Below are 27,964 nucleotides of genomic sequence, written 5' to 3' on the forward strand. Positions count from 1 at the left end.
ATTTAACTTAATTAATAAGAGATAGGCACTCTGCCTATAAAGGATTAATTGCTTTAATTAATAAAATAAATAATAATTAACTTAATTAATAAAGCTGTCTTAGTAACTCGCTGGGCATTTTAGAAGGATAATTTTTTTATTTATTTAAATAATTAAATAAACAGTTAGTTTGAGGGTAGCACGCAGTTATTTTTGTTTGTATAGGGTGCTTTACTGCTGGGAGAACAGAGGAATACTACGGTATAATAAATAATAATCGCTTTCTTGCTTGATTTCTTGCTAAGCAGGCGAAATAGTAGATATTTTAAGCGGGAATAACTTTAAAAGCGCTTAAAGAGGAAAGGACTAGATACCACGGTAGCTTTTAAAGACTCCGGGCTTATAACCTGTAAGAAATTAGCAGAGGGGGATAGTCCATAATAGAATAATTTAATTAACTAGAAAACAGATAGATAAAAGGTTATTAAAAATAAAGCTCTAGATATACGCAGAAAGGCCCTATTTATGCTGATCAAGGTGGTAATTAACTAATAAAACCTCCCATAAAACATGATCGAATAACATCATCTTAGGATAGGTCAGCAGAACGCTCCGGTAGGCATCCGGAATCTCGCTGAATTCCTACAATAAAGTTAGGTCTAAATAACCTTTGGCTATATATCTCTCGCCTGATAGTAAAAAACCTATTTTATTTTATATATAATAATAATAAATATTTAGGATTTAATTAATGTGTTTAGAAACTTGCCAGTTTTACTATTTATAAAGGCTATATATTATTATATAAATATATCTTATAATATTTTAGGTGTTTTTTTAACAAATTTTAATATTATTCTTTTTATAATAATCTATATCTAATCATTTCTGAAGTATGATTTTATTATATTATAATTAATTTTATTTTTAATTTATTTACTAATAAGGATTATAATATAATAATAATTTTAGTAAATAAGTTTATAAAATATATAAGTTTTATTCCTGGCCGTAAGGATTATAATATAGAATATTAAGGATATAAAATAATTACTTATATATAAATATATAACTAGGGTATTCTAGCTATTATTATTTCTGATTATAATCTTAAGTTTATAAATAATCTTTAGTATAATTTATTTAAAATACTATATATTAAATAACTTTATTTATTAGCCTATTATTCCTAAACAGATAGTATATCTAAATAGATTATTTAAATTATTAAGATTATACTAAGATACTAGATAGTAATTATAAATAAAAAAGAATAGCTTATTTTTAATTATCTATTATTATAATAATTAATTCTGCTCTAAATATTATAATATTATTAATTTTTTATAAATTAACATATAGAATATAACTCTATATATAATAAAATATTTTAAAAAGATAGTTTAAAGATATCTAGGACTTTATATATTAGATAAATATTTAGGAAATTTTATTATTTATAGCTTTATAAATAAAATAGTTATTTAATAATAAGTACACGCTATTTTTTACTTATATAAAAGATTAATCCTGCTTCCTAAAATTATATTATAAGTATATTATACTATTAACTAAGTAGTTAGGTAAATATAGGCCCTATTATACTAGATCTTTTAAAATTCTTGAAGTTTTTAATAATAGTTCAATTTATTATTTAAAGTTATTTTTAATATAAAAGATTTATTCCTAGGTATTAATTACGTAACTTAAATTATTAAAAGAAAATATAGAATTTAATTATAAATACCCTTGATCTTTATTTATTATTATTAATAATAATACTAAGTATAAAGTAAAGCAGATTCTTAATAAATAAATAATTAAACACGGTAGATCATAAACCAAGTATATTAAGTATTTTATTAAATAAAAAGATTATAGTACTAAAGATAATTAATAGGTCAGAAAAGATAATCTTTATTCTTTTAAATTTATTAATAAGTTTAAAGCTACTTTATAAATAAAGTAATATTTATTTCTTTTATTAATATATTTTTTTATATCTTATATTATCTTAATTATTTTTATTTTATTTATATTATTTTATTAATTTATTCTATTCTATTGGTTTATTTTATTTTATCTTATTAAGTAATAATTTTTATATAATAATTCTCCTGTATAGTAAACTCTTCTATATAGTAAATTAAGGACTTTAATAATTTTACTAATATAATTTTTTACTTACTTTAATTTTTTTTATCTTATTTATACTTATAATTTTTTATTTCTTTTTTCTTTTTTATAATAACCCTGTTGTTTCTTTAACTTATTATTAAATATATAACTCTATTATACCTTTATTATTATTTTTATTATTTTTGTTATTATTATCCCTACTAGTTATTGTTAGAATAGTTAAATAATTAATTTTAGGGTTTTATACTAGTAAATCCCAAGCTAAGTAATCTTAATCTTTATAAGGAATCCTATAATAAGCTTTTATATATAATAGAGAATAATAGTATTAATAAAGAGGATTAGTATGCTAATAAAAACGCCATACAGAATAATTATAAAGAATAATATAAAAATTAAAATAATATAAATAAAGATAATTAGAATAAGTAAAATCTAATTATATAAGTTATAATAACTCTTATAAAAGCTGTTATTTTAAAATAAATATTTATATATTTCAGAATAGACAACTAGGATAATTTAGTTATATAAGAGAAAAAGTAATACTAAAAAAATAAGAATATACTAAATAATAAGTATTATATATAAATTATACTCCTAGAATAGCCCCTATATTTTTAAAAAATATTATTATAAATAAATATAAATATATAGTTTAGCAGTCAGCAAAGCCTTTAATATAATTATATATAAATAAATATATAAAAAAATTTTATTAAAAAAAATAATAATTAATATTTTTATTTAAATAAACTTACTTTAGTGATCTGGAATATATAAAGATTATTTTAAATATTATTAAGATTTCTTAATAAGATTATAGCTTATAATATATTATTAATTTTACTAATAACAAAGACTTAAAAAAAGAAAGTTTTATATAATAATCTTATTATTTTAAAAGGTAGTAATAACAGTTTATATATTATTATAATTAAATTTTTTTATACCCTAATCAGTTAGGAACTTACTAAGAAAAACTAATAGATTTTAAATAATATTATAATTAAGAATATAAGTTTTAATCTTTATATATAAAACAATTTACTATATTATATTAAATAAATATAGCTGAACTTTTCTGAGAAAAATACTTATTTTTATAAATAAAATATATAATTTTAATTTATAAGCTATATTTTACCATATATTACTTTTAATAAAGATACCTTATTTATTATTTTTATTAATAATAATATTAATATAAAGAGAAATATAAAATCTAAAGAAGAATTAATTTTTAAACTAAAAAGAAAATATATAATTATTAAAGATAATAATTTTATTTAAATTTAAACTTTTATTAAGAAAATAAAGTTTAAGAAATTAATAATTATTATTATTAATAAAAATAATTAAGTTAAGAATAAGTAAGTTAGCTTAATTATTAGATTAAAAATAAGGATAATAAGACTTTTAAGTAACTGCTTATTATTATTCTTAATTTATTATTTAATAAATATATTCTTGCGAGTTTTATTACTTTTATAAATATTATTATTTTTATAAATATTATTATAATTAGTATAAATAATATTACTATAATTATTAGCATCTAAAGTATCTAAATAAAAGTATTACTTTTAAAGGCTAAAAAAATATTAGATAATATTTAAAGTTCATATTAGAAATTTAAGAACATATTAGTATTTAGGATACTTAATAAATTAAAAATAATTATATTTAAATTTTTGTCCTATGCGCAGGCTACTACTATTACTAATATATTTTTATACTTATGTTTTTAAAATCTTATTATATATAATAAAAATCTGCAGGAAAAACTTGATATAATTTTTTATATATTTATTTTTATATTTTTTAGTAATTACCTGAGCCCGTAAGAGAATTAAAATATAATTATTTAGCTTATTATAACTTATAATAATATAAATAAAGCTATATAAAATTTTATCTATTATCTTATTAATATATATAATTATATTATTATATAGTTATAAATACTAAGATACTTACAGCTAAAGATTACAAAAATAATTATAATAAAATAATAAAAAAGATTATAGTCTTTTAGGATAACTTATTTATAATAATAATAAAAAATAAAATATTTAAGAAGGATATTAGCTCTTTAATTAAGAGATATAATAAGTTTATTAAAAGAAATAATAATCTTTAAAAAAAATAAACTAAATAATATTCTTTTTATAATAAATAACTTTGTAAATACTAATAACATAAAATATATTAAATAAATTAATATATTAATTAAAGTAAAGGATAAAACTGTTAAAAAAATTAAACTTTTATATAAAAATTAAAGTATCTTAATAAAAAATATTATTATCTTATTTATAAAAAACTTAATTATTATTATATAAATTAATACTCTGAAGCAGAAGGATAAAACTATTATTATTATTATTAATATATATTATTATAAGGATAATAGTATATAAATAAATAAACTGATTTTTTCTATAATTATAAATATTACTAAATCTATTATAATTTTACTAAAATTATTATTATTCATAAAATTAAATATTATAATCCTGACAAAATACTGCGGAAGACTATATAAAGTATAAATAAAAAATTAATAATATTAGTTAATTAGTTATAATGTTTTCTTTATTCTTTTTATAGTTTATTCTCTTTTTTATATTTATATTAGTTTTTTCTGAATTATTTAACTTTATTATTTTTTTTATTTTTCTCGGATTAAATTACTTTTTTTGCAGAGGATTTAAATATAATCTTTTTTAGAGATTAGAACTAGTTTTTTTATATTATTTTTTTCTTTATATTATTTAGGGGAACTTGTTTTAAAAAATAGGGATATTATATTACAGTATTATGTATTACTAGTATCTATGGCAGCTGTAGTAATATATATGACATATATAGTAGACTGTAGCGTTCCGCACCTCATCTCTGCAGCGGCGGAGCGGACTTAGTGAAATTGAACAATCTTACTACCTTCATCGATCCAGTAGTAGGCTACTACAATAAATAAATATAATAATAATAAATAAAAGCAAAATAATACCAGTAAGAGAGGAAAAATAAGAAAAAATAAAAAATAAAAAATAAAATTAAAAGAGAAAAAAAATAATCTTTTATAAATATAAAAAAAAAACTAAGATTGTAGTAGCCTCCTACTGGATTGTAGAATTATAATGATTGAATTGATTGTTCGTTCAAAAACAACTAAGTCCTCCGCCTTGTAGAGGCAGGAGCTACAGAACACTGTTTACACCTGCAGTACAGGAATATAGAAGGCCATAAAAATTATAGTTATAGAATAGAACAGATAATAAAAAATAATATAATATTTTTATTAAATAAGATAAATCCTTTTAAATAAGAAATATTAAGCTTATTAATTTATTAAAATAAGTAAAAAAGTCATTAAGATCCCCGGATGATACTAAAGAAAAAAGAAAAATATAAAAAAAATATTTTTATTAAATAAATCCTCTGAGAAAAATAAAAGAAGAATAATAAAATTAAATAAAATTAAATAATTAAAAAGAAATTAACGCAGGTATGATATTAATCCAGATAAAAAAAATAAATTAAAATAATAAAAAAAAAATAAATTAGGAGAAAAAAAATAAGAAAAAACTTAAAAAATATTTTAATAATTATTATTACTTATTTATTTTTGTTTTATATAGTTTTTTTTTAGTACTTTATTGGGGTTATAATATTCGATCTTATAAATAATAATAGTTCTAATAAAGTTATAACAGGTTTAAGTAAAGTCATAATAAGTTTAGCAGTATTTATAATAATAAAAAAATTAGTTTATTTATTTGTATATTATTATTTTTATAATAGTATATATTTATAATAATAGTTTTATTTTTTTTTTAAATATTAATTTATATAATAATAGCTAGACTTTCTACAGATAAGATAATAATATATTTTATTAAAATATTTTAATTTTTATATAAGAATTTAATTTTTTTAATAGTTTTATCTTTTACTTTAACTAATATATTAATCTGTTTAATATATTTTATATTATTAGTATTTATAAAGTCATTTGTTATAAAAAAAGTATTATTTAGTTTATTTTTTTTTAAAAAACTTATTATATTACTTAGTTAGAGAGTTAATATTTTTCTCAAATATTTTATTTTTTATTATTATTATAAATAGGTTATCCTAAAGGACTATAATTTTTTATTATTTTATTATAATCTTTTTTATAATCTTTAGTGTTTTTAATATTTATAAGTATTTTAATATTTATAACTAAATAATAATAAGTAGTATTCTATAATACTTTAGTATTTATGATAATATAGTTATATATATTAATAGGATAACAGATAAAATCCTATATAACTTTATTTATTTTATTATAAGTTATAATAAATTAAGTAACTATATTTTAATTTTCTTATAGGCTTAAGTAATTACTAAAAAATATAAAAATAAGTATAAGTATATAAAAGGCTATATTAAGTTTTTTTTATAGATTCTTATTTTATATAACAAAATTTTAAAAATATAAATATAAAAATATATTAATAATAGTAGTCGCCTGTGTATAAAAAAGAATTTAAACATAATTATTTTTAATTTATTAAATATTTTAAATAGTAATATATCTTTAAACTTTTAATATAAACCCTAGATATTATCTAATATTTTCTTAATCTTTAAAAATATTATTTTTATTTAGGTACTTTAGGTGCCAGTAATTACAGTAATATTAGTTATAATAATATTTATTAAAGTAAAAATAGTGGCAATATTTATTAGAGTAGAAATAATAATAAATAATTATTTAATATTTTTATTATATTTTAAATTAATAACTAAATTAGTTTAATTATTATTAATTTAAGTAGGTTAAGCATTATTAATTTAAATATTATTATTAGAGTCTTTAATAATCTTTATTAATTTAGTTTTTTTTACAGACTGAGTATTATCTAAAATTATGCGCTATTTATTTTTTAATTTAGAGATTAGCTCTTTTTTTTATAATATTCTTTTTAATCAAATAGATTATTATAATAATAAATAAATACAGATAATTTAAAATAATATAAACTAGCTTCTTTCTTTTAAATTATAGGTATATATCCTAGATATATAAATAAAAAGTATTAAAATTTAGGGGTAACAGTCTCTTATATAATAATAAATTATTTTAAATATAATTATTACACGCGGAATTATAAGTTATAATCTTATTAATTATTTATTATTAAATTCGCGCTATATCTGCTTTAATTAAGGTATAATAAAATTACTAGATTATAATATATAAACAACTATTATAGCTTTATAGGATAATAAGATTATTATTTAATATTTTTTTTTAAGATTACTGTTACTAGTAAAATTAATAATATATTATTTATTATAATTTTTAATAAAAATCTTTTTTAAAATAATTATCTTAGTATACTATAAATTAGTAAAATATATAAATTATAAAGGAATTATTAATTAAAGACCTTTTTTTATAATAAATTTAATATAAGAACTATTTATAAATAATCAAGTATCCAGCTTATTTTATTATTATATAATATACTTTTGTTTTATAGCCTTAATATTATATATTATTATTATTTTTATTTTTAATATTTAATTTCCTTAATAAATTTTATAATCTTCTTAAAATTTATTTACCAGTTTAACAGTATTATAATCTTATAAATAAAATAATCTTCTTTTATTTTTTAATTTTAAAAATATTTAAAATTTTACTTTAAAAATATTTTAATTATTAAAGACTAGGGCTAGTTAATATTTTTCTGGTTATTATTAATATTATTATTTTAATTATTATTAGTGTTATTATTCTGGTTATTATTAGTATTATTATTATTATTATTTTTATTTTTATTAATATTTCTGCTCTTATTATTTTCAGTATTATTAGAGTTCTTATTTTTTTTATTATTATTATTATTATTATCTTAATCGATATTCTAATCTTTATTATTAATATTATTATTCTTTATTATATATAAAAGCTTATTATAAGATTCCTTATTACTTAGATTAAGGTTTACTAATGTGAAATCTAAAGTCAGTTATCTAGCTATTCTAGTGATAACTAGTAAGGATAATAATAATAAAGATAATAAGGATAATAATAAAGGTATAATAGAGTTATATATTTAATAATAAATTAAGAAAATAATAAGGTTATTATAAAAAAAAATAAGTAAAAAATTACAAGTATAGGTAAGATAAAAAAAAGAGGAATTAAGAGTGTGGGTAAGGTAAAAAAAAGAGAAATTAAAGTAAGTAAAAAAATTATATTAATAAAATTATTAAAATCCTTAAGAGAATTTATTACACAGAGGAGTTTATTATATAAAAAAAAATTATTATATAAATTATTATTTAATAGAATAAAATAAATTAAATTAATAAAATAGAATAAATTAATAAAATAAAAGTAATTAATATAATACTAGATATAAGAAAATATATTAATAAAAAAATAAATATTATTTTATTTATAAAATAGCTTTAAACTTATTAATAAGCTTAGGAAAATAAAGATTATTTTTTTTAACTTATTAATTATTTTTAGTGCTATAACTCTTTTATCTAATAAAATACTTAATATATTTAGTTTATAATCTATTATATTTAACTATCTATTTATTAAGAATCCGCTCTACTTTATATTTAGGATTAGTATTATTAGTAATAGGCAGAGGTTAAAAGTATTTATAATTAAATTTTATATTTTTTTTAATAATTTAAATTAGGTAATTAATACCTAAAAATAGATTTTCTATATTAGAGGTAGCTTTAAATAATAAATTAAGCTATTATTAAAAATATTAAAAATTTTAAAAAAAACTAGTATAATAAAATTTATATTTATTTAACTATTTAGCTAATAGCATAATATATTTATAATATAACTTTAGAAAACAGGATTAATCTTTTATATAAATAAGAGATAAAATATATTTATTATTAAATAATTACTTTATCTGCAAAGTAATAAATAATAGTACCTCTTAAGTATTTATTTAATATATAAAATCTTAGATATTTTTAAACTATTCTTTTAAGATATTTTATTATATATAAAGTTATATTTTATATATTAATTTATAAGAAGTTAATAATATTATAATATTCAGAGTAAAATTAATTATTATAATAATAAATAATAATAAAATAAATTATTTTTTTTATTTATAGTTATTATCTAGTATCTTAATATAATTTTAATAACTTAAATAATTTATTTAGATATGCTATCTGTCTGGGGATAATAAGCTAATAAATAAAGCTATTTAATATTAAGTATTTTAAATAAACTATACTAAAAATTACTTATAAACTTAAGATCACAGTTAAAAATAATAATAGTTAGAATATCCTAATTATAAGCTTATATATAAATAATTATTTTATATTTTTAATATTTTATATTATAATTCTTACAGCCAGAAATAAGACCTACATACTTTATAAACTTATTTATTAAAATTATTATTATATTATAATCCTTATTAGTAGGCAGATCAGAGATAAAATTAATTATAATATAATAAAATAATATTTTAGGAATAATCAGATATAGATTATTATAAAAAAAATAATATTAAGATTTATTAAGAAAATATCTAAAATATTATAAGATATATTTATATAATAATATATAATCTTTATAAATAGTAAAACTAGTAAGCTTCTAAATATATTAATTAAATCCTAAATAATAATTATTATTATATATAGAATAAAATAGATCTTTTATAACTAGGCGAGAAATATACAGCCAAAGGTTATTAAATAATAGACCTAATTTTATATATAAAAAGTTATTATATAATTTATATAAAATTATATAATTTTTACTTTATACTACTTCTATAATATGAATAACTTAAATATTATAACTATATTTATTTTAGAGATACTTTTTAAAGTTATTATTAATATATATAATTAGAACTTAAAAAGTATATATATCATATTTTTTAATAATATTAAAATTAATATTATATATTCCTAGGTAATAAGCTAGTAAATAATTTAATATATTTACTAAGATGTTCTTACTGTCTGGCTAATAGAAAATATAAAGGTTAAACTACTAAATAAATATAAATACATAGATTAGGTATAAATTTAATTTTTCTAATATAATACTAGATATTAATATATAAGAGGTAATACCTACTATAAAAATACAATTAGTATAAATAATAACAGGATTACTTGCTACTTTAAATAAATAATATATTTTAAAATTAGTTTTATAATTATATACAGAAGGGGCTTTATCAAGTCTATATGATTATAATTATTAAAATAATATAAAATAATTTTAAATCTTGTATATAAAGTATCTAGGTTATAATATAATTATATTATAATATTAAAATATATAAGAAATAGAGGATTACTAAATCGTGCTTATAAAATAATAAATATATAATATTCCTTATTATTAAATATAAATAATATATTTATTTATTATTTCTGTAAGGCCGGATTTTTCTATAAAACTCTCTTTAATAAAGCTATTTTATATACTTATAAAGATATAGTAATTATAGTATAATTTATAATATAATAATAAAACTATTTTATTAAGCTAATATAATATTTAAGATTAATAAGTATTATAAAAAAAATAAGTCTTTAATTACTTAAATTTTTTTGGCTAGTATAAATAGATTAAAAGTATTAATATACTAGCTAAGTAACTATATAAATAAAAATCTAATAAAAATTTTTAAAGATTTTAGTTTAAGATTTATTATTAATAGCTTATTAAAGACTATAAACAGGTATTTAATATATTTATTAATTATAATAAATATAATAACTATATTATTTATATAGGCTTTAGTAAATAATAATCTATAAAGTAAATAATCTATTTAATATTATATAAAAAGAATATTATTAATAAAACTTATTATAATAATATAAAAAATCTCTTAACTATGATAACTAATTATTATTAAATAATTTTAATAATTTTTATAAACAGGTTATTAGTAGAAAAACTTCGCGGTATTTATAACTAAAATATATAAATAACCTTTAATTAATATAATAATCTTATTTTAAGATAATAAAAAATAATAATTTTTTTTATTTTAATATTTATATTATATAAGTTAATAATAATATAATCTTTTAGTTTAAATATTTTCTCTATATTATTTTAAATAAAATAATAAATTATAAAAATAAGATATCCTGTTAGAGTATAACTAATTATTTATATTAACTTATTAGCTTAAAAAAGTAATATTAAAATATTATTAATTATAATTTAGTTATGCGGGTTTAAATAGTATATCTTAGTTTTAAGAATATAGGATTACTAACTAGGATATATAAGAATAATTATTTATTTTTTTTTAGGAATATTAGCTACTCTAATATTATTATTATTAAGAAAGGCCTAAATATTATAATCTATAATTAAATATTTTAGTTTAATTATATTAGTCTTATTACTTATAAATATAATAATATTATTAGGTAACACTTTTATTAAAGAACTTATAAAATTAATAAACTTATTTTTAATATTTACTTTTATATTTATATTAAAAATCACTTTGGCAAAAAAGTGTTTAACTTATTAATAATATAAGTATAAGTAACTTATCTTATTTGGTTGATAAGATCGCGAAATAGAATATTTATTATAATATATTTATACAGGTATTAAAGTATAATAAGGTCTTTTTTCTTAAGGACTTGCGGATTTTTTAATAAAATTAATCTAATAATAATTACCTGAGGTGTTTAAAATAATATTAAAATAATAATATTAAAGAATAATAACTAAATAGTCTGTGGTATTATTTATCTTTAAAAAAATAAATAATATATTAACTAGATAATTCTTATAGCTAACTAATATGTGAATATTAATTATAAAGTTATAATTTTTATTAACTTTAAAAAAAGACTTTATAATAATCTACACTATAGCTGTAGTCTGTGGCTAGATAATATAATATAAAGTTATATAAATAAAATAATTAATAATTTATTTTTAATAAACTTAATAGATAAATATGAAAATAAAGTCCTTATAAGCTTATATAATATCTTTTTATTTACTAAAGTCTAAAATAATATTTTTAAATATAATTATATTAATTTTAAACAAGATTTTAGCTCGAATATTAAGAACTATATAAGTATATATATTAATCTAAGTAAATATAGGGCTGTTCTTAATATAAAAAAAAGTAGACTAAAAATTTAATTATAATAATTATTTTATAACAGGAACTAATTCTAATAATTATAATTATAAACCAATTTTCGCGAAAAATAATATTTAGTATAAATTTAATAAATAAAATATTTATAACTATATATAAATAACTAGTATCAAGATAAATTTCTGACAGATTAGTAATCTGATTTAAACTAATCTTAATAATAATTATATATTAAATTTAGATTAAAATTATAAGATCTGTTAAAATACTTATATTATATTTAATAAAAAAAATAATTATATTAAAATTATTAAGTAAGTTTAATAATATATTAAGATTAGATATTTTATTAAGCAGGATATAATTAATTAAGTATTTATAAAACTTATTATTAAAAAAAATACTTTATTATAATTATAGTAAGTAATAAAAAGTTCCTGATTATAATCATTATTTACTAGATAAGTATTACTATAGTTATTATAATTATAATTATTAAAATTATTAAAGCTGTTGTCTCCGGGAGTGTTATCTTAAATTATATATATATTAAATAATATATTTAAAAGATAATTAGGAGGAAAATTATTAAAAAGCTTATTAAATATAAGTTTATTAGATTTATTATTTATGTTTTTAGTCTTATATGTATAGTTATATAGCAGGCGAGGGCTCTGATTTTATAATTAATATCTTAATATTTATAATAATAGTTTTACTAACTATAATTTATATTAAATAATTTATTATTAATTATTAACTATAGTTTCTGGGGCGGGGCTTAAATTTACTAGATTTAAGTTTAATTATATCTGGCTTAATAATTTTATTAATTTTATTAAGTTTAATTATTTTACGGGCTTTAACTTTACCAAAAATAATTATTTAACTATTATTAATAATATCTATATATATTAGGACTATATAAAGCTCTTTAATTATTTATAAACTATAAGTAGCAAAATTAGTATAATATTAATTAATATTAATATTTAGGGTGATTTTAATAATTAGCTTTATTTAATTATTAATTTAATTATTAATTATAATTCTAGGTCCTTAATAGCGCTTAAGTCCTTTAATTATTCTAAGAATTACTAGTATAATAGTCTTATTTAGTAGTAAGATTTTATCAGAGAAAATACTATTCTTATAATTCCTAAAGAAAGTTTATATAAGATATATTAAAATATAATTAATAAATACTATACTAAAAGAATAAATTTAATATATTTTAAATTATAATTAGCTAATTAAAAAAATCTAAAAGATTAATATTATAAATATATTAAAAAACTTCTTTAATAAATATATAAAATATTTTATCTTTAGTAACATCTGTAAATATATAGTATAAAATTTAAAACTTAAACTAAGCTTTTAAAGGGTTTATTTTAAAGTAATATTATAAAAATATAAGCTAGCCTTTATAAATTACTTAAATATATAATTAAATTTTTTTTTAATTTTAGATAGTTTAAAGATAAACTAGATAAAAATTATATTTTATATATATAATTATATATTTACTTTAATAATAGCTTTATCTTTATAAGTTAAGATATTAATAATTTGATTATAAAAAATATTTATATTATTATAAATAATTATATTATAAAAAGGTTAAAAAAACCTATTATTTTAGAAGTTAGACTAGAATAAGCTAATTTTATCTGCTTTTTAATAATTATTTTATTTATTATTATTATTTTTACAATCTCTTTTATTACTTTAATTATCTTTATCTCTTTTATTATTTTTAGATATAAAATAGTTTTTTAAAAAGGTTAATTTATTATATTATTTAATAAATAAGTAATAAGACTCTATAAGATTACTTTATATAATATTATATTTAATTTATATAATTTTCTGTCCCTAGAAAATTTATATAAATATATTTTTTATTTTTACTAATTTAGTAGTTAGACCGGGAGTCTAAAATATAATAGGTAGTATAATAGGCTCTAGTATAATATTATATATAGAATTAAATATTTATTAATTAAACTTATATTTAATATTAGAAATTAATAATTCTTTTATAGAAAGAATAATTATATTAAAATTAAAAGTTAATATAGATATAGAGCTTTATAATATTAAATCTAAATTAAATAAATAATGTCTGGCAGTATTAAGATATTTATTAATATTTTTATTTTTATTTTATATACTAACTTAATAATAACAAATAAAGCTACAGTATCAAAACTCCCAAGAATTATAAGGGTCTTTAACTTATTATTTTTATTATAATTATTTTTCTTACCCTAATTATAATTTCTTTTCTTAGTATGGGATATAATATATAATAAATAACTAATTATATTAATAGGGTCCGAGGATAAAACTATTAATATAACTTGTAAAATAAAAATTAATATAATAAAAGATCTTTCTAAAAATAATTAATTAATAGAATAACTATCCTACCAGTCCTAAAATACTTAATTAGTAAATAAAAATACTAAAATTTTAATAAATTCCTTAATAGTATACTTTATAAAAGAATAATCAATATTTTAATTAAGAGAATATATAAATTAATATTTTAATAAAAATAAAAAGATTATAATAATAAACTAAATATATTAAATAATATAAGTATTAATATTATTAATAAAATAAAATAATAAAATATAATAATATATATTAATTTAATAAGCAAGTTCAGCGAGCTGTCTTAATATTAGAAATAATAAAATTAAATAGAAAAGACTGAATAAAAAAGATTAAAAAAACTAAAAGTAATAAGTAATAATATAATATACCTGAGCTAGTTAAAAAACAAGTTTTTAAATATTATAAATTCCGGGAATAAAATTATTAAAAATAAAAAATAATAATATTAAACAGATAATATTAAATAAATAATTATTATTAATATAGAATTAAAAAAAATCAGATAAAACCAGATATATTATTATATAGTAGTCTCCTACTGGATCGTAGAATTATAATAATAAAATTAATTATTTATTTAAAAATAACTAAATCTTCTGCCTTGTGGAGACGGGAACTATAGAATATTATTAACACCTACAGTGCAGGAATACAGGAGGCCATAGAGACTATAGCCACAGAACAGAACAGACAGTAAAGAACAATGCAACAAAGATAAATAAGAAGAGAAAAAATAATAATAAATTAAAAAAAACCTAGATTATAAAATAAATATTAAAAAAAATAAAATTAAAAATAAAATAAATTATAAAAAAATAATCCTAATTTTAAGAGCAAGAATTAAGTAAATAAATAAATACTAAAAAATATTTAATAATATTAATAATTATTAATATAAGCTTAAGGGAAATATTAAAAATTTTAATATTTATATTAATAATAAATTATTATTAGGTTATTAGAGTTAAATAAGAAAACTAAAATATTAAAAATTATTATTAATAAAATAATTAAATAATTCTATAAAATAAGAAGTTAATAAAAGCTAATTAATTAAAAACTAATAATATTATAAAACCTTATATTTATTTTTATCAGAATATTAGAGATATATTACAGATTTATCTTAATTATATAAAATAGCTATATAACTTAATTAAGATCTGTCAGTATTAACTATATTAGGAAAGAGAAAGAACTTACTATTATATTAATAAAGTATATTAATAAAAAAAAGATAAAAAATTAAGATAAAAAATTACTTTTTATAATATTATTAATAAGGCCTAAGGCCATAATATTAGCCTTTATATAATACTATTAATAATATTATAGTAATAACCTTTATTTAATTTATTAAAAAAATATTTTTTTTATTTTAGAGTTTAGGCACTACTCCCACAATAAGAAGACCAAAAAAAGGGATTATATTATAAAATAGATCTTTAAAGTATATAATACTCAGCTAATTAGCCTTATTACTTGTCAATGACTAATTTATTAACACATATAAAACCCCTAAGTCCCTGAGCCCCCTTTCTAAACACCAGTTATTCCTTCTTATGCAATAAGGCGTGGTACACATGGCAAAGGTCTCCACCCCTAACAAAGGGAATCAAGTGCCCGAACCAGAACCTTCATGGCTGCCCCTTACACATGCCAAGGTCCTCACCAACCTACAGGCAACACTACGGCTGGCGGAGAGACCAACTATATACAACACCACAGTGTGACAAGATCTCTGTAAACAAAATAACAGTAGATGGTCTTATAAAGGCGCTTATAACTTAAAATACTGTGAACTTATCTGTATATTTAATCCTATTAATATCAAGAATTTTATTATTACTAGAGAAAGTAAATAAAGGCCTTATAAAGTCTTAAAGGGATACATTATAATATATGAGGTAGACCTTACTAAAATAATTAACACCTTATTTAACCGAAGTCTCTAAAAGGCCCTAAAATTGCATAATAATAATTGTTATTAATTTCTCGCTTAATTTAATACTTAAGAAGACATAAATAATATCCCTAAATAGCTAGATTAAAGTCTTTAACACCTTTAATTTATTTATTTTAGATAGCCAATAGAATTGCTTTATTCTGAGCCGCATTTTTAGTTATTCCTCGCTTGCCAAGCGCCCGATATTCCACAAGCATTCCTGCAGACCTCCACCAGCCTAGTCACTCGGCGCTCATGTTAGCGCTCATAACAGGTGTAGGAGATGCTTGAAGCATACACATAAGAACTGGGTAAATAATATCATTTTAGCATTGGACTTGACCACTTGTCGACGGTCGTTAGAACCTAGGACCTAATAGTTTATATTCATCAATCAACAAGCCTGCACGATAATAAGCAGAAAAATCAACCAGCGTCCCGTATACAGGAAAAGCACAATTCATAGCCCCATATACCTTCGAAAAAGGCAACATTCTCTCCAATCATCCGCGGCAACAACCGGTTGAGTGATTGATACCTACTACCAACCTACCAAGCAGGTAAGTGGGGCAAGCTGTAAGGGCCCAAGCAAATTGGGCATCACGTGGACTTCGATCATGCTGCCATTTTTGGGTCAGGAGAGTCCAGACAATGGGCGGGGCTGAAGACTAAGTATGATTGATTGTATGATTCATCCGCCACCGGTGATGTAATGAATGTGGCGCTCAGTCATCCCTCCCGGTCGAGTAAGGCAGATACTGACGTACCCCCCTCCCCAGGTGGTTGGTATCTTTCAGCCTAACATCCCTCCGTACTCCGGTGGTGGCCTTCTGCCGGGTACCTACGAGGAAGGCAGTGCCTGGTCCACCCGATACCAAAACTCTACGAGTACAGACCCCGCTCCTGAGTTGTGTCATGTGGTTGGTAGCAGGTACACCACCCACGGACTAGGATCTACTACTCTGACCAACACCGCCGCTCCATCTGACCGCCGTGAGATTGGTTTAATATTTAATATTCATTATCCGGCGTTCGTCTGGCTGCCGAGGGGGATCAAATGCCCACGATCGGAACAAACCCCTCCCCACGACGATCTCCGTGCAATCGGTCATTTGCAGAGACCCAATTGAGCACGGCAGGCGTCTCTGATGACCTGTACCCAGTCGCATATTATTTATCAGTCTCCCACTGGTACTAACCATCCCCTTTACTGCCACGCGCCACCCCGCAGTCTTGTGAACGTCAATCTACATCAGCCCGGGCCAGTCATTGGTGGCGCATTGACTCATCGTTTGATCAGCAGCCCTCATTTGTAGTTTCCCAGGGCGCTGCGGCATTGACTACTTTAACCTCTTTAGAGCAAGCATCCAACCCGTGTGTCATGCTATAATACAAGACTCCCTTTCCAACGAGCACTTGGGAGAGCGAGATTGCCTCACCCCACGACTGACCTCCTGGTACTTCACCCCATTGTTGAGAGCCATACTGCCTGTCAGGTCAAACCTAGGTTGCCTATTGCCACCACAGACAAAGAGGCGGCCCTGACAAATCACCTTCAATCATCTTCACGTGTGGTTTTGTCATGTTCTCTCTTCCATTGACTTCCATAAACACACCCAGTGTTCATCATCATATCGCTGGTTTCTATTAATCCCCTCCCCCAGAGCAGTGATAAGACATTGTCATATCGCTATTCTGTCTTTCCGCGCCCTCGTCTCATTCACCAGCGGTCATTTCCCCCGCCGGGCATGACCTCACTTACCGCTGCCTCGCTACCTGACCACAGTAAAGGGAACAAAATGCATCGTTTGCCATCTGTTTCCAGTCTAATGTCCCCTCCGGAGTCCAAGCCTCTGGATAGCTTTAACCCTCCATTCTCGCCCCATGCAATACCACAGGATCAACCATTTGGTCATGATGTGAAGCTTCCTCCTATATTCGTTGATCGCAAACGAACACAGTCAGAAATGGATCTTCCATCGCCACCTGTCACACCCTACACTGGGAACAAAAAGAGAAAACCCAGCACATCAGAAAACATCGAGCAGGACGTTACTATTGGGGCCTCCCGAGACCCTGTCCTGTTTCCTCGGCATGAATCCATTGCTGACGTTGCCTCTGACGAGTCGTTATTCGGCCCTGTATTCCCACCCGCGGCAGAAGCGCTCGTCGAGCAACATATCAATTCTCACATGGCAAGGTTTGAGAACAAGCTGAATAAGCCAACACGCGATGAGTATCTTTTGGCCCTCTCGTGCGTTCCGATTGTTTCGGCTCAATATAATCGCAACCCGATGGCGTGGGCCAAAGAGGAGCGAGAAACCCTAGAGCGTCAATTAGCCATGATGAATCGATGTTCCCCTCAGAGATTGGAGGCGAGATTAAAGAGAATCGCACCTGCACCTGTCAAGAAAGCAGTTGCATCCCAAGCCCGCGTGCAGAGAACTCCCAGAGTCAAGCGCACACCGAAATCCACACCGAAACAGAAGGTTCTTGATTCATTTGACACATCCCCTCCGAATAACAAACCACCCCGCGCAATAGGCACAAATCGGGATGACACAGATTATGGTTCGATCGATGATTATTCACCCCCACTAGAAACCCTTGGCAGCAATGCGAAAGCTTTAAAGGCCGACTGGAAGGGACAAATGCTAGACCTCACTCACGACCCAGATCGACAATTGCTGAGTCCCGCTGAGTTCAACCTTGCAGCTACCCTCAGGCTTTCATGTGCCACATATCTATGCAGCAAGCGGCGCATCTTCGAAGCTCGTGTCAAAGCCCTGAACGTGGGCAAGGAGTTTCGCAAAACGGATGCTCAGCAGGCCTGCAAAATTGATGTTAACAAAGCAAGCAAACTTTGGACCGCCTATGACCGCGTGGGTTGGTTTAGGCCTGAACATTTCCAACAATATCTGTTATGAAATTCACCATCACACACCTGATGGGTTCTGTCCAGTCTTGCATGATTCACGTGGAAATTGAACTCCAACAATCTTGTGTATCAGTGCTGAGATAATGATTAGCGTTTATTCTCCCCACGCACAGCTTTATTCCGTTCACACTCATGATGCAATGGCTTACTGAATGTCCCTGGGCATAGCTGGTCTGTGTTCATGCTGTTGCATCAGCTCCAATAATCCACCCCGAACCCTTCTCTCATTTTGCCCCCCATGCAGTATGGAGGTGATTGTTTCCTATACTAGTTTTTCGTTTCGCCCAGTGTTGCTTGTGCATGGTTGTGCGTTCATTCTTTAGATTGACAGATTTGGCTTGCCTCAAGATTTTGCTGCAGACGTATTGAATGACAGGACATCGGGAAATTTGCTAAATCCAGACGTGCTACATAATAGAAATAGATGTCATCTCGGTCTTATGTCCCGAAACCGGCAGACAGGCTAGAAAGGCCGTGTTCTATCTGATCTTTGTCACCTATATGTAGGTGCCAAGCCGGAGATGCTTGATCGTATGTCTGATAAAGCAGGTTACCTGGTAGTTATGGCAAAAAGCGACCACCCTATAGTTACCTACCTCGGTATCTATCAGGTACCTAAGTACCTACTGCGGGTATAAAGTACTACCGGGCTGGATTGACTATTTTCCATGGGATTGGACCGCACCTGTTGTGATGATGTGGTTGCTTTATTTGCTTTATTCACTTAGCCAAGTTTATTTTCGCTGCTTTCTGAGAACCATCATCTTTTACCACTCTTAGGAGGTGAAACGTACCCCATACTGTACATATATACAATACATCAAATACAGATGTATGTACATACCTTACTACGTACTGTACATTACCTCAAGTACCGTACCTACCTTAGTTACCTTGTGTATGTATGTATGTAATGTACCCACATTACCACTGGACAAACTTGGAGATCCCGAAGGCGGTGGAACAAAGGCCGCGCGGGCGCTCGTAAGCTGCGGACAGTGCCTCCCTGGGAAGTGTACGTACTTAGTTGAATTCGCCACTGTCATGCCGACCATTGCCTTGGGCTAGACTTCTTCTTTGCTGGTTTGGCACGACTTCACACATTCGATCCGTATATCATTGGCGTCTTCACTTATTCTACCAGACACCCTGATCCGCCTATTCTCACCCGACTGAGCTGGTACCTGGCCGAACATGTCCCATACCGAGGTGGATCAAACGGGGTCTCTCGGGGAACAGGAGCGTAGAGGTGATAGCGATGGTGACAAAAAACCCCGGAATAAAAGACCAGCAAGTTGGTATAGCTTCCTTGGTACTTTGGACAATACTAATGCGGATTTCTAGATACTGCTTTCCGGCAACAACGCTTGAAAGCCTGGCAGTGAGCTTAAATTCTCACCATTGCCTTTGCGCTTGCTTACCGCGAACAGACCCATTTTAACACCCAAGAGTGTATTACCCCTTTTCTTCATCGTCGGGATCATATTTGCTCCCATAGGCGGCCTTTTGTTATGGGCGAGCTCTCAGGTAAGTTGTTGCCTTGTCCTCGCGGGCCCCTCTATCCCCGACGCAGCCTTACCATCGGAACAGGTACAAGAGATATCGATAGATTACTCTGAGTGCGCGGAGAAAGCACCAAGGAAAGGCCACGAAGAGATTCCAAATAGAGTCAGTTCGTCATTCAAATCATCTGGCCAGATTGCTCCGACGTGGCAGCGTCGCGATGAACACAATGTCACGTATTGTCGACTGATATTCGACATCCCCGACACGATCGGACCACCTGTTTTCTTGTATTACCGACTCACGAACTTTTATCAGAATCACAGAAGATATGTGAAATCCTTGGACGTCGACCAATTAAAGGGCAAAGCAGTTGACAACAAGACCCTTGATGGCGGGTCATGCGATCCTCTGAAACTTGATCCATCTGGCAAAGCATATTATCCATGTGGACTTATAGCAAACTCTCAATTCAACGACACAATATACAGCCCGCAACTTCTAAATGATGACCGTGTTGAGGCCGAACCATACCTGATGACGAATAAGGGAATAGCATGGGACAGTGACAAAGAACTCATCAAGAAAACGCAATATAAGCCAGGCCAAGTTGTTCCTCCACCGAACTGGCATGATCGATATAATTATACGGATGAAATCCCTGATCTCCACGAAAACGAGGAATTTATGGTTTGGATGAGGACTGCGGCCCTTCCGACCTTCAGCAAGTTAGCTCGAAGGAACGACACCACCTCTATGGCAAAGGGCACATATCAATTGGACATTGCACTTCGTATGGCAACCGAGGTCTGTTACGTTAAACAATACTGACTCTTTGCAGGTTTTCCAGTCACTGAATATGGAGGCACAAAGTCAATCCTCATCTCTACAAGGACTGTGATGGGCGGGCAAAACCCATTTATGGGGATTGCATACGTTGTGGTCGGCGGTGTTTGCGTTTTGCTGGGTGCTCTTTTCACCGTTGCACATCTGATAAGACCTCGGTTAGTAACTCTGACATCTCGGTTCAATTGTTGAATTATGGCATCTGACCTCTTGAATTAGAAAACTGGGAGACCATACGTATCTGACGTGGAATGGTGAGCAAGAGGGTACGGCAGCAATAGCAACTGGGAGAGATAATAGATTTGGGGCGCATGCTACTTGAACACGAGATTGTCATCTTAGTTTTTATTTTGCAGTACATTTCATTGACAAGGATGTCGTGAGTACATTTTCCTTCTGTTCAATCAAGTCCTTTGTTTCATAATCATGCCCCATTTGAAAGCCATCAATGTGCAAATGATCGTTCTCGTGCAAGTATTAGCCAACTTCTCTGCTATGGGGGTTTGGTAACGCTAATTGTGATGTTAAAGCACGTGTTTTGTTTGCTAGTTTCCCATTCCCAAGGGCTTGGTTTGTTTTGGTTTGTTATATGACCTTCCTCCCTTTAAAACCGTTAAGCTTCCTCCCTATTGCATCCCTTACTGCATTCCAACATTCTTGGTTCCCGGTGCCTTGTTGCCTGCCATGCAATCCGTTTTGGTTCTCTTAAATCTTGTCCAAAAACCACCATGTGTTCCTCATTTGTCTACCTGGTAAGCCTTAGATCTGAGGCTCCATACATTGAAGCGTCATAGGCAAGATGTTTCAATTTTCGACCTTTTTAGTTTTCATGTTTTTGGGCATGACCGATCTTCAGATGAAATGCGCTGCTCTCACTCCTCCAACACGCGGCTTCTGTGCTACTGGCCCCCCTGGCGATCCCTTAAGAGCTGAGCATGAGCGGCTGAATACGCTGGAGTTCCAGCATGGTCTTGCGGTGAATTATGAAAGCCGAGAGGTTGTCAAGCCAATTGAGATAGCTACATGGTTTCACATCCTCCTGGGTAGTGAAGATGATACGAACACGGTGTCGGACGACATGATTGCTAACCAAGTAAGTCTCTCCCTCCTGATGCTCTGCAGCCGTTTTGGATCAAGTACAGCTTTCCCTCTCCCTTGTTTCTTTATTAAGCGCGATGAGTTAACTAATCACCTGGAAGGTATCCTATCTTCAGAACGCCTACCAGAATGCGTCGATATCCTTTCGATTGGAGGGTATCACGCGTCAATTTAATGCAACATGGTCCCGAAACGGGGATGAAATGGGGATGAAGAGTGCACTCCGCGAAGGAACCTATAGCACTCTGAATGTTTATTTCCACGCTGATCTTCAAGAATCACCACTCGGGGCGACGCGGCATACACCAGGTATTGATGGTCGCCAAATGCTTAGTTCAGGTGAATTGTCCTCTAATGTTCTCGGCTTTTGCACCCTGCCCGACCCGAGTATCAATGGCAACAGCTCTCGCACTAGTTACATCAAAGACGGCTGCAACATACTTGCTCAAACAATGCCGGGTGGCCTTCTATCCAATTACAATCGGGGTGGAACTGCAATCCATGAAATAGGCCACTGGAATGGTCTTTTGCATACGTTTGAAGGAGAATCGTGCTCCCCTGACAATGACGGAGATTACATCGAGGATACACCCCAGGAGTCTAAGCCGACAGATGGCTGCCCCTCTCGCAAGAATTCTTGTCCTAACCGGCCAGGAGTTGACCCGATACATAACTTCATGGATTACTCGTCCGACGAGTGCTACGAATCTTTTACTCCAAACCAAGTGACAAGGATGAGAAACATGTGGTTTTCGCTGAGGCAAGCAAAGTGAGAGGTAGTTGGGAGGTCGCTTGCGACATGGACCTAATTTGCGCTATGGGCGGATATCTATCATTTTATTTTGTGATGTATAGTAGAATCCTGTGTTGCCAGAGTCTGCGTTGGACATGACGATTGCGCGGAACTCGAAAACATCACCAAATCCAGCTTGTTGTACAGGCTTGGGTCTATTCTTTGTGGTGGCTTCTTCATCTAGGACCTAGACCATGGAATATACTGAACATTAAATAAACATCTTGCCCGCTAATTGGCCTCATCTTCCTTGATTGCAGATATATTCGGCCTGTTTACATTGGAGCACGGCATGAGCACCTCTTGATTGTTCGCTCAACAACAATTGCTAGACGTAAAGCTTCACACTACGTCCAGGACCCTTGGCATCAGCGGCACATACTGAGGACCAAAGCCAATTTAAGTAAGCATTGGATTCGACTCCATGTCACGCTGCGGGCCTGAACTGATTACCGCTTCCGCTTTTTGCTTCGCTCCTCGTCATCCAATCCGCTTTCCTTATCTTTCTTCTTGGCCTTGACCTCCAATTCATCCCAATCCTCCCCGCTGTCTTCGTCTGCACTGAAGTCATCACTTGCCTCAGCACTTGCATCATCGTCGAATTCGCTTTCCTCTTCAGAGCTTTCATCCGCAGCTGCCAGTTCCGATTCAGACAGTTCGAATGCGGACTCTTCTTCCTCTTCTGAACCCCCTTCGGAATCAGATTCCGCCGCCAAGAAAGACCACCCCCCGTCGGCAAAGAAACCGTACGGATCGCTTACGACTGTCTTCATGATTGTCGTCCAATTCAAGTTCAACGGTCCCTCTGTAAAGGCAATGTCAACTGAATCCAACCAGTCCTTAACTCCTTCCAGCGATTCAACGGGGATGGTGTTGATGTGAACAGGTGGCCTATGGAAATCCTTCAGAACGAAAACAAGGTCGAAGTTTTTCAGTCCGAACTAGACACAAGTTAGCATAGAGCAACCATCACTGGATGATAGTCGAAGGGTACCTGAACTCTTTCGAGATGAGCAATCTCAATTTCATTCAATGTGATGACGAGGAATGGGGGTTCTGTCAGCTGGACCAGAGCGTCGGTAGTTGGCTGAATCAACACATTTGAACGGTTGGGAACTCCTGTGAACCCAATTTCCCTGAAAGGAATGTCGACATCGACGCCTTCATCCTTTCCAGCATCAGCCACCTTTTCAGCGAAAGCCTTGAACTCGCGATCAAGAGCCGCTCTTCGTCGTCGTTCTTCTTGTTCAGCCTCAAACTCTTCCTCATCCCCATAACGGTGTTTGCGCCTCCGGTTGCCGGTTTCATCAAATTGCATCTCGGTTGCTTCCCGATAAAATTGAACGTCCCTGGTCTTCCTCTTGCCAATCATGATGGGTGTTTTTAAGTGAACATGGATTAGTACGATCAACTCATGCGCGCAAGGTTGGAAGAATAAATGCTTCACGTTACTGAAAAGCACATCGACATGCTCATTGCGGAATGGTGACATGTAACGAAGACCGTTCTGGTGGATTTCAACCTCACCGGGAACTCGCTTTCCATCGAGTGGAGGTCGAAGATAGACATCGGGCAGCTTCACGGGCCGGCGATCTAGTCAAGGTTAGCAGAGTAAAACTGTGCGGGTTGAAACTCAAGACATACTTCGTATCTCAATAAGCTTATCTTGCTCAACCACATCTTCCATTTCTTTCTTCTCCTGCTCGCGTCTCAGGGCATTCTTCCTCAGCTCAGTGATATCTTGTGCAATCTGAGCCAATCGACCGTTATCCTTAGATCGAAGGGTTAAATTTCGCAGGAAATGAGCCGACAGATCCTCAAACGGTTGGTCATCCTTTCTACCAACGCCTTGACCAGGAGAAAGAAAGTTGATCCTGAGATATGCATATTCACCTTCATCGCTTTTGCTTGCGTTCTTTATGGTGTTGATGTGGAACGGCACTGGTCGACCCATTATTGGGACAATCACCGTCGATGCTTTTTGGTCAACATAAACGATTAAATCTTTGATCCTAGCGGGCAGTTGATTATCCCTCTTGTAGGACTCAAATCGTTTGAATTTCTTCTGAGTCACTCCGTTGTCATCTCCTGTGGTACCAGCAAATCTTTCAAGACCTTCCTTGGTTTTTTTGGAGGCGAGCTCTTTCTGATGCTCGCGACGTCGGGCCTCTGCGCCCTCGTTGACTTGAGTAGGTCGTTCCGCACGAAGTTTGGTGCGAGTGACATTCCTGCTGGCCATCGAGCTGGGTTTGACTTCTTTTTTCTCCTTGACAGGTTTTTGATTCTCCTCCTCATCCCCAAAGTAGAATGAAACCGAGTCCATGTCGATACCGGCATCCTTGGTGAACACATGTGGCCCGTTTTCTCCAACACGGACAGTCTCTGTGATTACCATCGAGTACAAGGAGCTAGAATCGTCCTTCGTGTCAGGGTCTTTCACATCTGTTAGTCCAACCGAGATAGAAAGAGTCATGCCGCTTTTCAACACCCGGTTATTCTTCCCATTGAGTACCATGCTGGCATCGCGAAGTTCAATTCCTATACCAGCGCCAACGCTTTTCACGAAGTGGGATTCAAGATCGGGCTTTTTCGTCCGTATCAAGCCAAGAGCTTTGCTATACAGATCCTTTGCCACTATACCATCACGAACATCCTTTAAGATGGTTTCGTGGATGTTCAATAGGAGAGCATAATTGGCTTCCTGCGATTTAGTCGGGTCGACCAAGTAAGTACGGGCAATGATTGAGCTGTATATCTTGTAGCGGATTCCAAAGGCTGCGATGATGATCCCTGGGCGCAGATTATTGTTATCAGGCACAGCCGTCAGTCTGAGGTCGTATTTACCACCACTTTGGATGACAGGTCCGTAAGCCCAATCTATCTGTTGGGAATCGAATTCTGCTGGCAATTTGGCCAGCTTATTGAAAAATTTACTGTCGTCAATTTTCGCGTCAAGACGCATCGATAGGGCTTTGTGTGTCATCTGCTTTTCTTCATCTAACAGACGAGACATCTCATCGACGAAGTAATCCGACATTATGCCACTACACGCTCTGGATGCATTCCTGATCGAAACCTTGGGAAGCTTTAGATTGAGTTGCTGAGAGGTGACATGGGAAACTCACAAGTTCATCTGTGTCTTTCACAGAGAAAGCCGCCGCTGAGAGTGCTGGCGATATGTCGACCTCTTCGACGTCTTGCGATATAGTTGCAAAAGCACGCTTCCAATCCTCTGCAAACGGGCCAGTGGTGGTATCTTTCGGAAGCACACCAACTTTTTTCTGTCGTGTTGTTTAGTCGTGTTGCACGTGAAAAAAATAAAAATAAATAAACACCAAGAGTATTGCGAATTTATAGCACTCACACCAGAGGCTTTGATAGCTTCAAGGCACTTCTCAAAAGACTTCGTTTTCTCATCTGGGTCTTTAGAAGTGAGTAAGATCTCAACCGGAATCTTTCCACCCTTCAACGGTTCAAGATGTTTTGCTGAATCGCGAGTGTTAGCGGGATATAGCACCTAGGCATATTTAAGAGCCAGGCTTCACCTTTCTTTGCCGTAGTCACGACGTACACAAGATCGGTTGTCAACACCAAAAGCGTCGCGGGGAATTCATAGCCAAGTAGCCAAAACTGAGAAACCAGGTTAGCAAATATCACTTTTGGAGGTATCATTGAGGAAATAGCATGATAGAAGCCCGGTGTCACGTACGTGCATGGCATTGTTTTTTTGAAAGCTGTTCGCCTCATCTGTTTTCCCCATTAAGATGATGATCGAACCTGCACCACCAAAGGTAGCATGCCCCGAGCGCCTGTCTGACTTCCATGCTGCGTAGAAACTTGAGAGCCGGCTAAAGAAGGTGGATTTATCAATGACAATTTCTTCCGCCATTGTAGAGCTGGCCGCGAAATAAGCCCTTGGTGATGTCTGTGAGCTAGGACTTCAAGCCGCAGTGGATTTATCAAAATGGGTATGCAGTCGAAGTGAGGAAATGTGAAGATGAATACAAGGGTCGCAAATTCCAAGACGATTCTGGGAGGATTATGGCGTTTTGGTCATGGAAACATCAGAGGCATAGGTATAGTCAAGCCCATCCCTAGAATAATCGTAGGTGAACGCGCTTCGCGTTTTGGTCAGGGTCTTC

General features: G+C 28.5%; 4 protein-coding genes across 4 annotated transcripts; 3 read left to right on the top strand and 1 right to left on the bottom strand.

Annotated features, from left to right (window-relative positions):
• Window positions 1–18,392: 18,392 nt before the first annotated feature.
• P170DRAFT_365386 (SWIRM domain-containing protein) lies at window positions 18,393–19,571 on the top strand (the record flags this gene model as incomplete). Its single annotated transcript, XM_024844699.1, has 1 exon — window positions 18,393–19,571. The coding sequence occupies one exon, from the start codon at window positions 18,393–18,395 to the stop codon at window positions 19,569–19,571; it is 1,179 nt and encodes a 392-aa protein (XP_024700648.1).
• Window positions 19,572–20,776: 1,205 nt separating this feature from the next.
• P170DRAFT_449061 (CDC50/LEM3 family protein) lies at window positions 20,777–22,253 on the top strand (the record flags this gene model as incomplete). Its single annotated transcript, XM_024851012.1, has 6 exons — window positions 20,777–20,876; window positions 20,927–20,963; window positions 21,013–21,109; window positions 21,173–21,878; window positions 21,927–22,089; window positions 22,151–22,253. The coding sequence occupies 6 exons, from the start codon at window positions 20,777–20,779 to the stop codon at window positions 22,251–22,253; spliced, it is 1,206 nt and encodes a 401-aa protein (XP_024700649.1).
• Window positions 22,254–22,760: 507 nt separating this feature from the next.
• P170DRAFT_365501 (zinc metalloprotease) lies at window positions 22,761–23,802 on the top strand (the record flags this gene model as incomplete). The annotated part of the gene is made up of 2 exons (XM_024844707.1): window positions 22,761–23,024; window positions 23,131–23,802. The coding sequence occupies 2 exons, from the start codon at window positions 22,761–22,763 to the stop codon at window positions 23,800–23,802; spliced, it is 936 nt and encodes a 311-aa protein (XP_024700650.1).
• Window positions 23,803–24,078: 276 nt separating this feature from the next.
• On the bottom strand, window positions 24,079–27,942 carry spt16 (chromatin-remodeling protein SPT16). The gene is made up of 7 exons (XM_024846977.1): window positions 27,532–27,942; window positions 27,368–27,452; window positions 27,187–27,308; window positions 26,948–27,103; window positions 25,467–26,898; window positions 24,817–25,415; window positions 24,079–24,763 (listed from the first exon to the last, which is right to left on the bottom strand). Exons 1-7 carry the CDS (start codon window positions 27,709–27,711, stop codon window positions 24,272–24,274), a joined length of 3,066 nt encoding a protein of 1,021 aa, XP_024700651.1. The 5' UTR covers window positions 27,712–27,942; the 3' UTR covers window positions 24,079–24,271.
• Window positions 27,943–27,964: the final 22 nt, after the last annotated feature.

This window comes from Aspergillus steynii, assembly GCF_002849105.1.
Source record: "Aspergillus steynii IBT 23096 chromosome Unknown P170scaffold_7, whole genome shotgun sequence".
Lineage (NCBI taxonomy): Eukaryota > Fungi > Ascomycota > Eurotiomycetes > Eurotiales > Aspergillaceae > Aspergillus > Aspergillus steynii.

What these genes read in the sequence shown, in the direction of transcription:
- spt16 (XM_024846977.1), bottom strand. Translation starts at nt 27,711, where the DNA reads ATGGCGGAAGAAATTGTCATTGATAAATCCACCTTCTTTAGCCGGCTC. An exon ending in AAAAAAACAATGCCATGCAC is followed by an intron (nt 27,453 to 27,531) that starts GTACGTGACACC and finishes CTGGTTTCTCAG; the next exon opens with TTTTGGCTACTTGGCTATGA. An exon ending in CTCATCTCGAAAGAGTTCAG is followed by an intron (nt 24,764 to 24,816) that starts GTACCCTTCGAC and finishes ACTTGTGTCTAG; the next exon opens with TTCGGACTGAAAAACTTCGA.